The 12,895-nt window shown below is 44.4% G+C and overlaps 1 protein-coding gene across 6 annotated transcripts in view; it reads right to left on the reverse strand.

The window, feature by feature from the left end:
* Window positions 1-1,278: 1,278 nt before the first annotated feature.
* The window catches only part of SLC41A3 (solute carrier family 41 member 3), a 94,847-nt gene continuing 83,230 nt past the window's right edge, over window positions 1,279-12,895 (reverse strand). For all 6 annotated transcript variants that reach the window (XM_055344263.1, XM_055344264.1, XM_055344258.1 and 3 more), the window contains 2 exons: window positions 3,384-3,532; window positions 1,279-2,173 (listed from right to left, as the gene is read on the reverse strand). In XM_055344263.1, coding sequence (XP_055200238.1) covers window positions 1,964-2,173; window positions 3,384-3,532 — 359 coding nt within the window. In that variant the 3' untranslated portion in view covers window positions 1,279-1,963. The remainder of the gene's footprint in view (window positions 2,174-3,383; window positions 3,533-12,895) is intronic.

Here is a 12,895-nt window from a genome sequence, read left to right on the forward strand (position 1 = left end):
CTGCACCTGACCCTGGGCCTGCACCACTGATTCATGGTGAGTGATCTGTCCTGAATGGCCCAGCAGGGAGCCAGGCTGTGAGTCAAAAAGCCAGCCAATCTGGCTCTGCCCAGTACAGTCTCCCTGCACACGGGTGACTCTGCTCATACTTGAAATCTTCCCTTCCTTTCAGCTGTCAAACCTTCTCCATTACAGGACCCAGGAGAAAGAGCAGAGGATGCAGTTTCTCAGCAGGAACACAAAGCCATGTAAATGTGCAGGGCCTGCCATGAAAAGGGTAAGGGAAAGAAGTACACGTGTTGTTTATCACTCCCTCAACTTTCTTGGTGGGTCTGCAGCTTGATCAGCCAAAATGCCTAGGTAGCTGCTCTTGCCTAGGTTCAAAAAATGAGGATGGCCGACATCTATGCAGGCCACTGGAGGATGCCCTGAGCACATCCCCCAGGGACCCAGTAGCTACTCCCATCATGCAGCAGAGCATGAAGGGCTATGTCCGCCAGCAGCTGCTTCCCTTGGACGCAGGGCTCTGGGTGCCTGAAGGCCATCATGGGCAGGCCTGGAGGAGGTGTTGTGCATTCTTTGCTTTCTGAAGGGCACCCTTGATGCTGTTCTTCATCTACCTCTGCAGGACACAGCCCTGCCTTTGTAACAGGCTCAGGTCAGCAGAGAGCTTGCTCTGTTAATCACTAGTTGTGAAGAGACTTTTGGGGGTGGTCCTGTGCTCCCCCTACCAGGCATCTGTTAAATGAGGGAAGGCACAGGGCACTCCAGTGTTCCCGCAAGCACGACTGCTCCCCTCTCCCAGATTTGCATTCCTCTGGCACATGGTAGGCCCTGGTATCGAGGTGGGAACATGATGGGATCCCCATTTTTGAGCATAGGTTTTTCTTGGTTGAGTGTTCACTTGGTTTTACAGATATGTAACTGGTTTTTAGAGCTCTCACAAAGCTGTTCTGGTCAGCGTGTTGTTTAGTTGATGTTTTCATTGGGGGAAGTTGGGCTGGAGCTTCCTAGTCTCCCATTCTGCAGATATCACTCTCTCTCAGTTTTCTTTTAAATTTATTTTTTGTTTTACCTTAGTTGTAGTAATCATTTCAGACTATTAACTCTAAGAAATGAACAATGGGTAGTGGAAAGGGAGGTCGGTGGGGGGATGGGGTGACTGGGTGACAGGCACTGAGGGAGGCACTTGACGGGACAAGCACTGGGGGTTATATGTTGGCAAGTCAAACTCCAGTAAAAAAATATACAAAAAAAATAAAAGAGAGAAAGGCCAAGTATAATATAATCTATGTTTTATTTTATACATCCCTGATTGTTAAAATCTAAACAGAAGTTTTGCTTAAACATAAAAAGAAAAAGAGAAAACACATTGATAGGATTAAGTACTAGGAGCAGAAGGAGGGTGTGCAAGGAAGGCTGTCCTGGAAAGGGTTGCACATTTGCAGGCACACCAGCAGAATGGCCCACAAAGCTTGGACACAGTGAAGGCTGTGCTTAAGCCATAGCTCAGTCCTGAGGCTTGGGCATAGAAGGCGTCTCCTTCCTGCTCCTCCCCAATCCAAGCTGCATGGACACAGAACAGGGCCAGCATATCCCTTGAGTGCACTGGACATGTCTCTTCCTTCAGCATCTTCAGGCCAGAGTCCCCTGCTCTCCACACATACATGTGCACTTATGTGCACTCACCAAGCACAGGGGTACACACTTATGTCCAGGAACATGCAGTCACATCGACACACAAACAAAGCTTCTGATTTCAGACCTCCCTCACCCTCACAGGCTCAGGTTCCAACTCCAGAGTCAAGATGTGCGTCAGTGTCATTAGCAGACTGACAAAGGGCCACTGCAGAGGCAGGATGTCAACCATCCTTCCTGAGGACCCAGCCAGGGAGAAACTGTATTCTGTACTCTTCTGGTGTGAAGGAAAATTCAACTGAGCAACTGGGGCTGCCTGAGTTCATTAGGGAGGTACAGATGCTGCTTCTGAGATGCCATCCAGCCCTGCTTCACTTCTCAAAAACCAGTTGATAAGAAAGCACAGAGTCAGGAGCCCAGTTCCTAGGAGGTCCCCCAGGCCTGTGAGATAGGGGATACAGTGGTTGTCTGGATCCAGGGCCTGGTGCCATGTCAGTCGAACCATCACTTCTGCCAGGTACAGCAGAATCGTCACCTGGCAAGCAAGACACACACAAAAAATGACAACTAAGTCAGAAAGCCAAGTGTCACTAAGAAACACTAGCAGATTTCAAAGGCGGAAACCAAGGTGACCATGTCAACTCCAGGGAGTTTCCTTCCTCCCACTTTTCTTGGGGTCAATGCCCAGCTCTGAGCTCATGCAGAGGCAGAAAGGCCACCTTCATCCATACTTGCCTAGCCTCCCTCTCTGTGGTCAGGCCCTGCTCGTGTCATCCTTAAGTGTTAGACCATCTCTGCCGCATCAGCTCCTCTCACTGTCCTTGGAAACTCAAGACACAGACCTTACTGGGACTTTAATTTGGGTTTTCTGGAAGCCCTTGGATGAACAGCTTTGGACAGTAAGCCATTCCTGAAAGTGCTACTGGCTAGTCTGCACAGTCCTAGCATTTCATTTCAGGGCTCCTTGGTCCCCTGACCCAGGCTGACTCCAGCCCCTTCCCTGCTCAAGACAGTTTCTCACTGTACCCCAGCCTATCCTTCAGAGTCAGGGACATGCAGCGACTGCAAGTGTCCTAACTCAAGGAGATTTGAAAATGTCAGTCCCTGGTTCTAGCATTGCCCTCCTAGAATTGCCCATCAGTGCCCAGTTATCTCTGTGGACACCTTGGTCCCAGGAGAGACACTGGCCATCTAGTCTGGGCAGACAGCCTGCAAAGTATTACCCAGAGGCAGGCATCAGCTTGACCTCTTTCATCATGTCCTTATAACCACCCAACCCTGACTAAAGTCCACATATACCTTTTAGCAACACCCCAGCAGGGTCTCTGCCCACCCTATCTGTGATGGGTGATTTGCATGGCCCATTTCATCAGCTAGATCTCCTCAAACAACTTGCTTCATGACAACTGGCTGCAACTTTAGGTTCATCCTCTGATCCTCTGGTAAGGTGTGTCCAGCATGCTATATGTAGTACTGAGTGTTCCTTGTCGGGAGTGTACCTTATGAAGTGTGCAGTATAGCATGTGTTGTGTGTAATGTGCAGTGTGAAGTGTGAATGTGGAGTGGCCTCTGTGTCTGGATCATGCCCTTGGGCTTGCATAAGTTGACTTCTTAGAAGATGGGGGCTGTACCCTGCCATGTCCAGGAACCCACCACCCTTACCCCTTCAGCATCTTTCCCAGGACAAGGAGATAAATCTAACTAACCACCGAATGCTGTTCTGATATTGCTATAGTTATCCTTACCTGGATGAGGCTTGCTAGCAGATAGAACACCACAAAGATCTTACTGTTTGGGACCAAATGGCCTTCCACCAAGTAGATGATGTAGAAGAAAATCAGATGGCCTGGAACCACCAGAAAGAGCAGGACTCGGGCTGATATGGAATTAATTTCTGGAAAAGACAAAACCAAGGATGTTGTATGACCTGTTGGACAGCAGAGGCCACCTTGGCATGTGACCGTCTCCAGGGAGGCATCCACATTCATTTATCTACTACATGAGTGTTTACTGAGCACCTACTACATGGCAAGCATGTTCTAGCAGATGGGGATACAATCCTGTCCCTTCCCTCACGGAACTGACATTTTAGGGAAGAAAAAAAAACCCAGAAGTGAGTAGCAGAAACAAACAAGAAACATCATTTGAAATTGACCAGTTCTAAGGGGAAAATAAACCAGGGTAAGGTAGTAGAGAACAAAGTGTATATTAGTATGATGAATACTAGAGACTAGAAGCCCCCTAGAGAAGATGACATATAAACTGACATATGAATCTGGAGGAGAGGACTCTGGGCAGAGGAAAGAGAACATGCAAGGGGCTTAAGGTGGAAGAGAGCTCTGGAATGTGGAAGAACAAAGGCTCAGCATGTGGAATTAGTAATCCATGGAAGGGTGGGACATTCATGGGGGGCCTCAGGCAGCCCCTTCCTCATGCTATACCTCTGGGATCTATTTGACACATTCTCTTTTGGCTTCAGCACTCAAAGAATTTGAGACTCTGCAAAAAGTATGACTTCTCTGCCCCAAACACTCACACTTTAAAAACTGTAACATGTGAATGCGACTGACTTCTCAAACAGAAATAGAGTTTCAATAAAAAGTCTCCACTTGTCTCTGAGTTAATATATTTCATCAAGCTAATAAGAAAGAGGAGGAATGATCATAAGGCTTAGAAGCTAAAAACACTACCATAAAATAATATGTAGAGAAAGGTGAGAATACTCAAGAGCTCCAAAATCTATTCATGATGAAAAAGTAGACAAGCTATGAAGATTCTTTGGAAAAAAAGTAGAAGCAAAATAAATAATTGCTATTGGCAGCTGACACTAAAACTCAAGAAAATCTATAGAAACACTACGTAAATAAAAATTCAGTAAAATAGTCAGATGCTGCTATTACTGGGTGCCCTCCACGACCCAGATCCATGTGTTGTAAGCTAACCCTCAATGTGATTGTATTTGGAAATGATTAGGTTATAAGGGCACAACATTCATGAATGCCATTAGTGCTTATAATCTTTTAAGAGAGACCTCACAAGGCTTCTTCGCCCCTTCCACCATGTTAACAACACAACAAAAAGACAACTGTCTAAGAACCAGGAAGCAGGCCATCACCAGACAGAATTTGTTAGTGCCTTGACCTTGAACTTACACCCACCAAACTATAAAAAATAAGTTTCTTGTGTTTATGATAGACCCATTCTATACCTCCATTATAGCAGCCTGAACTAAGGTACAGAAATAATAGAGAAAAAAAATAGATTTTCTGTATATAAATGACAAATCAGAAGATGTAATAGGAATTTCCACTTTAAGACAAGATGGCTAGACATATTTCTTCCTATTCCTCTCATTAAATACAGTTAAAACTCTTGAACATTATATATAAATCAAACATAAGAGATTTAAAAAGGTGGAGGGGGGCAGGCAAGATGGCGGAAGAGTAGGGTCCCCAAATCACTTGTCCCCACCAAATAACCTAGATAACCTTCAAATCATCCTGAAAATCTACGAATTCGGCCTGAGATTTAAAGAGAGACCAGCTGGAATGCTACAGTGAGAAGAGTTCCCGCTTCTATCAAGGTAGGAAGATGGGGGAAAAAGAAATAAAGAAACAAAAGGCCTCCGAGGGGGAGGGGCCCCGCGAGGAGCCGGGCTGAGGCCGGGGCGAGTGTCCCCAGGACAGGAGAGCCCCGTCCCGGAGGAGCAGGAGCTGCACCAACCTTCCCGGGGGAAAGGAGCCCGCAGGGAGTTAGAGCAGGACCCAGGAGGGCGGGGATGCCCTCGGGCTCCCTGGGACACTAACAGACACCTGCGCCCCGGGAGAGTGCTCCGAGCTCCCTAAGGGCTGCAGCGCGCACGGCGGGACCCGGAGCAGCTCGGAGGGGCTCGGGCGGCGGCTCCGCGGAGGGGGCTGCGGGGCGGGAGCGCTAATCCAACAGCGCAGGCCCCGGAGCACAGGGCGCCGGGACACAGCCCAGGATCCGGCCTCCCCCGGGACAGGCAGAGGCCGGGAGGGCCCAGGACAGCAAGGACGCTCCTGCACCGAGCTGAGCAGATCAGCGGCCCCGCCCCGGAGCCTCCAGGCCCTGCAGACGGAGAGCCCCGTAGTTCCTTCGGGAATTGACTCCAGGGCTGCAGAGCTGGCTCCGCCACTGGGGTTGTTCCTCCTGGGGCCTCACAGGAAAAACAACCCCCACTGCAAAAACAACCCCCACTGAGCCTCAGAGTGGCCACACCGGATAAACAGGATAAACATCACTCACTGAACCCTGCACCAGGCAGGGGGATGAGCAGCTCCCTCAAGTGCTAACACCTGTAAATCTGCACAGCAGGCCCTTCCCCCAGAAGACCACTAGATGGACAGGGGAAAAACAAATTATTGACCAAGCAAACTGGAAAGTTTCAGGGGAAGTAGAAGGATTTACAGTATACAGAATCAGAGGATACTTCCCATTGTTTTTTTGTTTTGTTTTATTTTTGTTTTTTTATTTCTTTGCTCCCTTTTTTTTCTTCCTTTTTTTCTTTCCTTATTTCTCTTCGCTCTTTTTCTCTTTCCCCAATACAACTTGTTCTTGGCAGTAGCACTGAGCAAAATGACTGGAAGGAAAACCTCACCTCAGAAGAAAGAATCAGAAACAGTCCTCTCTCCCACAGAGTTACAAAATCTGGATTACAATTCAATGTCAGAAAGCCAATTCAGAACCACGATTATAAAGCTACTGGTGGCTCTAGAAAATATCAGAAAGGGACACAGAACATAAAGACTCCTAACTCTGGGAAACGAACTAGGGGTGGTGGAAGGGGAGGAGGGCGGGGGGTGGGGGTGAATGGGTGACGGGCACGGAGGGGGACACTTGACGGGATGAGCACTGGGTGTTATTCTGTATGTTGGTAAATTGAACACCAATAAAAATTAATTTATAAAAAAAAAGCATAAAGGACTCAAGAGACTTCATGACTGCAGAATTAAGATCTAATCAGGCAGAAATTAAAAATCAATTAAATGAGGTGCAATCCAAACTAGAGGTCCTAGGACGAGGGTTAACGAGGTGGAAGAACGAGTGAGTGACATAGAAGACAAGTTGATGGCAAAGAGGGAAACTGAGGAAAAAAGAGACAATTAAAACATCCTGAGGATAGATTAAGGGAAATAAGTGACAGCCTAAGGAAGAAAAATCTACATTTAATTGGGGTTCCCGAGGGTGCGGAAAGGGACAGAGGTCCAGAATATGTATTTGAACAAATCATAGGTGAAAACTTTCCTAATCTGGGAAGGGAAACAGGCATTCGGATCCAGGAAATAGAGAGATCCCCCCAAAAATCAATAAAAACTACTCAACACCTCGACTTTTAATAGTGAAGCTTGCAAATTCCAAAGATAAAGAGAAGATCCTTAAAGCAGCAAGAGACAAGAAATCCCTAACTTATATGGGGAGAAAGATCAGATTAAGAGCAGACCTCTCTACAGAGACCTGGCAGGCCAGAAAGGGCTGGCAGGATATATTCAGGGTCCTAAATGAGAAGAACAAGCAGCCAAGAATACTTTATCCAACAAGGCTCTCATTCAGAATAGAAGGAGAGATAAAGAGCTTCCAAGACAGGCAGAAACTGAAAGAATATGTGACCACCAAGCCAGCTCTACAAGCAATCTTAAGGGGGACTCTTAAAAATCTTCTTTAAGAAGAAGTCCAATGGAACAATCCACAAAAACAGGGACTGAATAGGTATCATGATGACACTAAACTCATATCTTTCAATAGTAACTCTGAACGTGAACGGGCTTAATGACCCCATCAAAAGGCGCAGGGTTTCAGACTGGATAAAAAAGCAGGACCCATCTATTTGCTGTCTACAAGAGACTCATTTTAGACAGAAGGACACCTACAGCCTGAAAATAAAAGATTGGAGAAACATATACCATTCAAATAGCCCTCAAAAGAAAGCAGGGGTAGCCATCCTTATATCAGATAAATTAAACTTTATCCCAAAAACTGTAGTGAGAGATGAAGAGGGACACTATATCACACTTCAAGGATCTATCCAACAAGAAGGCTTAACAATCATGAATATTTAAGCCCCGAATGTGGGAGCCCCAAGAATATCAATCAATTAATAACCAAAGTTAAGACATACTTAGAATATAATACACTTATACTTGGTGACTTCAATGTAGAGCTTTCTACACTCGATAGGTCTTCTAGGAACAACATCTCCAAAGAAACCAGAGCTTTAAGTGATACACTGGACCAGATGGATTTCACAGATATCTACACAACTTTACGTCCAAACACAAGTGAATACACATTCTTCTCAAGTGCACATGGAACTTTCTCCAGAATAGACCACATACTGGGTCACAAATCAGGTCTGAACCGATACCAAAAGATTGGGATCATCCCCTGCATATTCTCAGACCATAATGCCTTGAAATTAGAACTAAATCACAACAATAAGTTTGGAAGGAATTCAAACATGTGGAGGTTAAGGACCATCCTGCTAAAAGATGAAAGGGTCAACCAGGAAATTAAGGAAGAATTTTAAACATTCATGGAAATTAATGACAATGAAGATGCAACCGTTCAAAATATTTGGGATACAGCAAAAGCAGTCCTGAGGGGAAAATACATCTCAATACAAGCATCCATCCAAAAACTGGAAAGAACTCAAATACAAAAGCTAACCTTACGCCTAAAGGAGCAAGAGAAAAAACAGCAAATAGATCCTACACCCAGCAGAAGAAGAGAGTTAATAAAGATTCAAGGAGAACTCAATGAAATCGAGACCAGAAGAACTGAGGAACAGATCAACAAAACCAGGAGTTGGTTCTTTGAAAGAATTAATAAGATAGATAAACCATTAGCCAGCCTTATTAAAATGAAGAAAGAGAAGACTCAAATTAATAAAAATCATGAATGAGAAAGGAGAGATGACCACCAACACCAAGGAAATACAAACCATTTTAAAAACATATTACGAACAGCTATACACCAATAAATTAGGCAATCTAGAAGAAATGGACGCATTTCTGGAAAACCTCAAACTACCAGAACTGGAACTGGAAGAAATAGAAAACCTGAACAGGCCAATAACCAGGGAGGAGATTGAAGAAGTCATCAAAAACCTCCCAAGACACAAAAGTCCAGGGCCAGATGGCTTCCCTGGGTAATTCTATCAAACGTTTAAAGAAGAAACCATACCTATCCTACTAAAGCTGTTTGGAAAGATAGAAAGAGATGGAGTACTTCCAAATTCGTTCTATGAGGCCAGCATCACCTTAATTCCAAAACCAGACAAAGACCCCAGCAAAAAGGAGAATTCTAGACCAATATCCCTGATGAGCGTGGATGCAAAAATTCTCAACAAGATACTAGCCAGTAGGATCCAACAGTACATTAAGAAGATTATTCACCATGATCAAGTGGGATTTATCCCCGGGACACAAGGCTGGTTCAACACTCGTAAAACAATCAATGTGACTCATCATATCAGCAAGAGAAAAACCAAGAACCATATGATCCTCTCATTAGATGCAGAGATAGCATTTGACAAAATACAGCATCCATTCCTGATCAAAACTCTTCAGAGTGTAGGGATAGAGGGAACTTTCCTCGACATCTTAAAAGCCATCTACGAAAAGCCCACAGCAAATATCATTCTCAATGGGGAAGCACTGGGAGCCTTTCCCCTAAGATCAGGAACAAGACAGGGATGTCCACTCTCACCACTGCTATTCAACATAGTACTGGAAGTCCTAGCCTCAGCAATCAGGCAACAAAAAGAAATAAAAGGCATTCAAATTGGCAAAGAAGAAGTCAAACTCTCTCTCTTCCCCGATGACTTGATACACTACATAGAAAACCGAAAAGATCCACCCCAAGATTGCTAGAACTCATACAGCTATTTGGCAGTGTGGCCGGATACAAACTCAATGTGCAGAAGTCAGTGGCATTTCTTGTTTTTTTTTTTTTAAGTTTTTATTTTTCTATCGTTTAAAAATAATACATTTATTTTTTATTGGTGTTCAATTTGCCAACATACAGAATAATACCCAGTGCTCATCCCGTCAAATGCCCACCTCAGTGCCTGCCACCCAGTCACCACCATCCGCCGCCCTCCTCCCCTTCCACCACCCCTAGTTTGTTTCCCAGAGTTAGGAGTCTTTATGTTCTGTCTCCCTTTCTGATATTTCCCACACATTTCTTCTCCCTTCCCTTATATTCCCTTTCACTATTATTCATATTCCCCAAATGAATGAGAACATACACTGTTTGTCCTTCTCCGATTGACTTACTTCACTCAGAATAATACCCTCCAGTTCCATCCACGTTGAAGCAAATGGTGGGTATTTGTCATTTCTAATGGCTGAGTAATATTCCATTGTATACATAAACCACATGTTCTTTATCCATTCATCTTTCAATGGACACCGAGGCTCCTTCCACAGTTTGGCTATTGTGGACATTGCTGCTATAAACATCGGGGTGCAGGTGTCCCGGCGTTTCATTGCATCTGTATCTTTGGGGTAAATCCCCAGCAGTGCAATTGCTGGGTCATAGGGCAGGTCTATTTTTTAACTCTTTGTAGAACCTCCACACACACTTCAGAGTGGCTGCACCAGTTCACATTCTCAGTGGCATTTGCATACACTAACAATGAGACTGAAGAAAGAGAAATTAAGGAGTCAATCCCATTTACAATGGCACCCAAAAGCATAAGATACCTAGGAATAAACCTAACCAAAGAGGGAAAGGATCTATACCCTAAAAACTATAGAACCTTTTTGAAAGAAACTGCGGAAGACACAAAGAGATGGAGAAATATTCCATGCTCATGGATTGGCAGAATTAATATTGTGAAAATGTCAATGTTACCCAGGGCAATTTACATGTTTAATGCAATCCCTATCAAAATACCATGGACTTTTCAGAGAATTAGAAGAAATTATTTTAAGATTTGTGTGGAATCAGTAAAGACCCTGAATAGCCAGGGGAATTTTAAAAAAGAATACCATAGCTGGGGGCTTCACAATGCCAGATTTCAGGTTGCACCACAAAGCTGTGGTCATCAAGACAGTGTGGTACTGGCACAAAAACAGACACATAGATCAATGGAATAGAATAGAGAACCCAGAAGTGGACCCTCAACTTCATGGTCAACTAATATTCGATAAAGGAGGAAAGACTATCCACTGGAAGAAAGACAGTCTCTTCAATAAATGGTGCTGGGAAAATTGTGGACATCCACATGCAGAAGAATGAAACTAGACCACTCTCTTGCACCATACACAAAGATAAACTAAAAATGGATGAAAGATCTAAATGGGAGACAAGATTCCATCAAAATCCTAGAGGAGAACACAGGCAACACCCTATTTGAACTCGGCCACAGTAACTTCTTGCAAGATATATCCACGAAGGCAAAAGAAACAAAAGCAAAAATGAACTATTGGGACTTCATCAATAAGAAGCTTTTGCACAGCAAAGGATACAGTCAGCAAAACTAAAAGACAACCTACAGAATGGGAGAAGATATTTGCAAATGATGTATCAGATAAAGGGCTAGTTTCCAAAATCTATAAAGAACTTATTAAACTCAACAGCAAAGAAACAAACAATCCAATCATGAAATGGGCAAAAGACATGAACAGAAATCTCACAGAGGAAGACATAGACATGGCCAACACGCACATGAGAAAATGCTCTGCATCACATGCCATCAGGGAAATACAAATCAAAACCACAATGAGATACCACCTCACACCAGTGAGAATGGGGAAAATTAATAAGGCAGGAAACCACAAATGTTGGAGAGGATGCAGAGAAAAGGGAACACTCTTACACTGTTGGTGGGAATGTGAACTGGTGCAGCCACTCTGGAAAACTGTGTGGAGGTTCCTCAAAGAGTTAAAAATAGACCTGCCCTACGACCCAGCACTTGCACTGCTGGGGATTTACCCAAAGATACAGATGCAGTGAAACACCGGGACACTGCACCCCGATGTTTATAGCAGCAATATCCACAATAGCCAAACTGGAAGGAGCCTCGGTGCCCATCGAAAGATGAATGGATAAAGAAGATGTGGTTTATGTATACAATGGAATATTCCTCAGCCATTAGAAACAACAAATACCCACCATTTCCTTTGACATGGATGGAACTGGAAGGTATTATGCTGAGTTGAGTAAGTCTATCGGAGAAGGACAAACATTATATGGTCTCATTCATGTGGGAAATATAAATAGTAGTGAAAGGGAATAAAGGGAAAGGAGAAAAAATAAGTGGGAAATATGAGAAAGGGAGAGAGAACGTGGAAGTCTCCTAACTCTGGGAAACAAACTATGGGTAGTTGAAGGGGAGGAGGGCAGTGGGTGGTGGTGACTGGGTGGCGGGCACTGAGGTGGGCACTTGACGGGATGAGCACTGGCGTTATTCTGTATGTTGGCAAATTGAACACCAGTATAATATAAAATTATTATTAAAAAATAAAATAAAAAGGTGGAGAGGAAAGATGAGCTGGCCATAGGCCTAGGGACATGACCAACAACACTGAGGGGAGTTCTCTGAGTTGTTTTGGTGTTTGGAGGGAGTTTTGCTTCATATATCCCAGACCAGATGCTGGAGAAATCAGCAACCCAGAAATTTCAATGGCCACAGACCAAAAAAAAAAAAAAAAAATCAATAACAGCCTGCTTCGTCTAACCAAAGAGCCAAAAGAGGGACAGCCTAGCACAACACAAAACTTTTAGACAACAACTGCTCTATTCCAGTCAAACATCACAGGAAAAAATGACAGCCCCACTTCCATCAGCAAAGATCCAAGTGGGAGCCTTGACTTCTAGGTAGAATATGGTACTCATCATTTCCAGTTGAGGTGTGATAGAGAAGGCTTAGTGGAAAGTAAGTGGTACTCTGCTTGGTGGTAATGAGACCCCCACCCCATCTTGTCTGTGAAGGCCATGTGGGCAGCAATAACAAGGCATCTCTCTCCTTCTCTGTCAGGGTGGTGTCAGACCACCAGCAATGAGGTGCTTCTCTTCCCTCAGTGTGTGAATGGAGATGGTATGGATGGTGGGGGTGGTGGAAATCTGGGATTCCACCCAAACCACTCCCCAGCAGTAAGGAAGCAATGCATTCCATTTCCTTCAGTGGTGCAGTGTCAGGAGAGGTAACTGAAAAAGACTTCGATGAGACCCAGAGTTTTGTAACCTATACCTTGAATGCCTGGGATTCACTCTGAAATCCCTTCTTATAAAA

This window comes from Nyctereutes procyonoides, unplaced genomic scaffold (assembly GCF_905146905.1).
Source record: "Nyctereutes procyonoides isolate TBG_1078 unplaced genomic scaffold, NYPRO_anot_genome, whole genome shotgun sequence".
NCBI classification, from domain to species: Eukaryota; Metazoa; Chordata; class Mammalia; order Carnivora; family Canidae; genus Nyctereutes; species Nyctereutes procyonoides.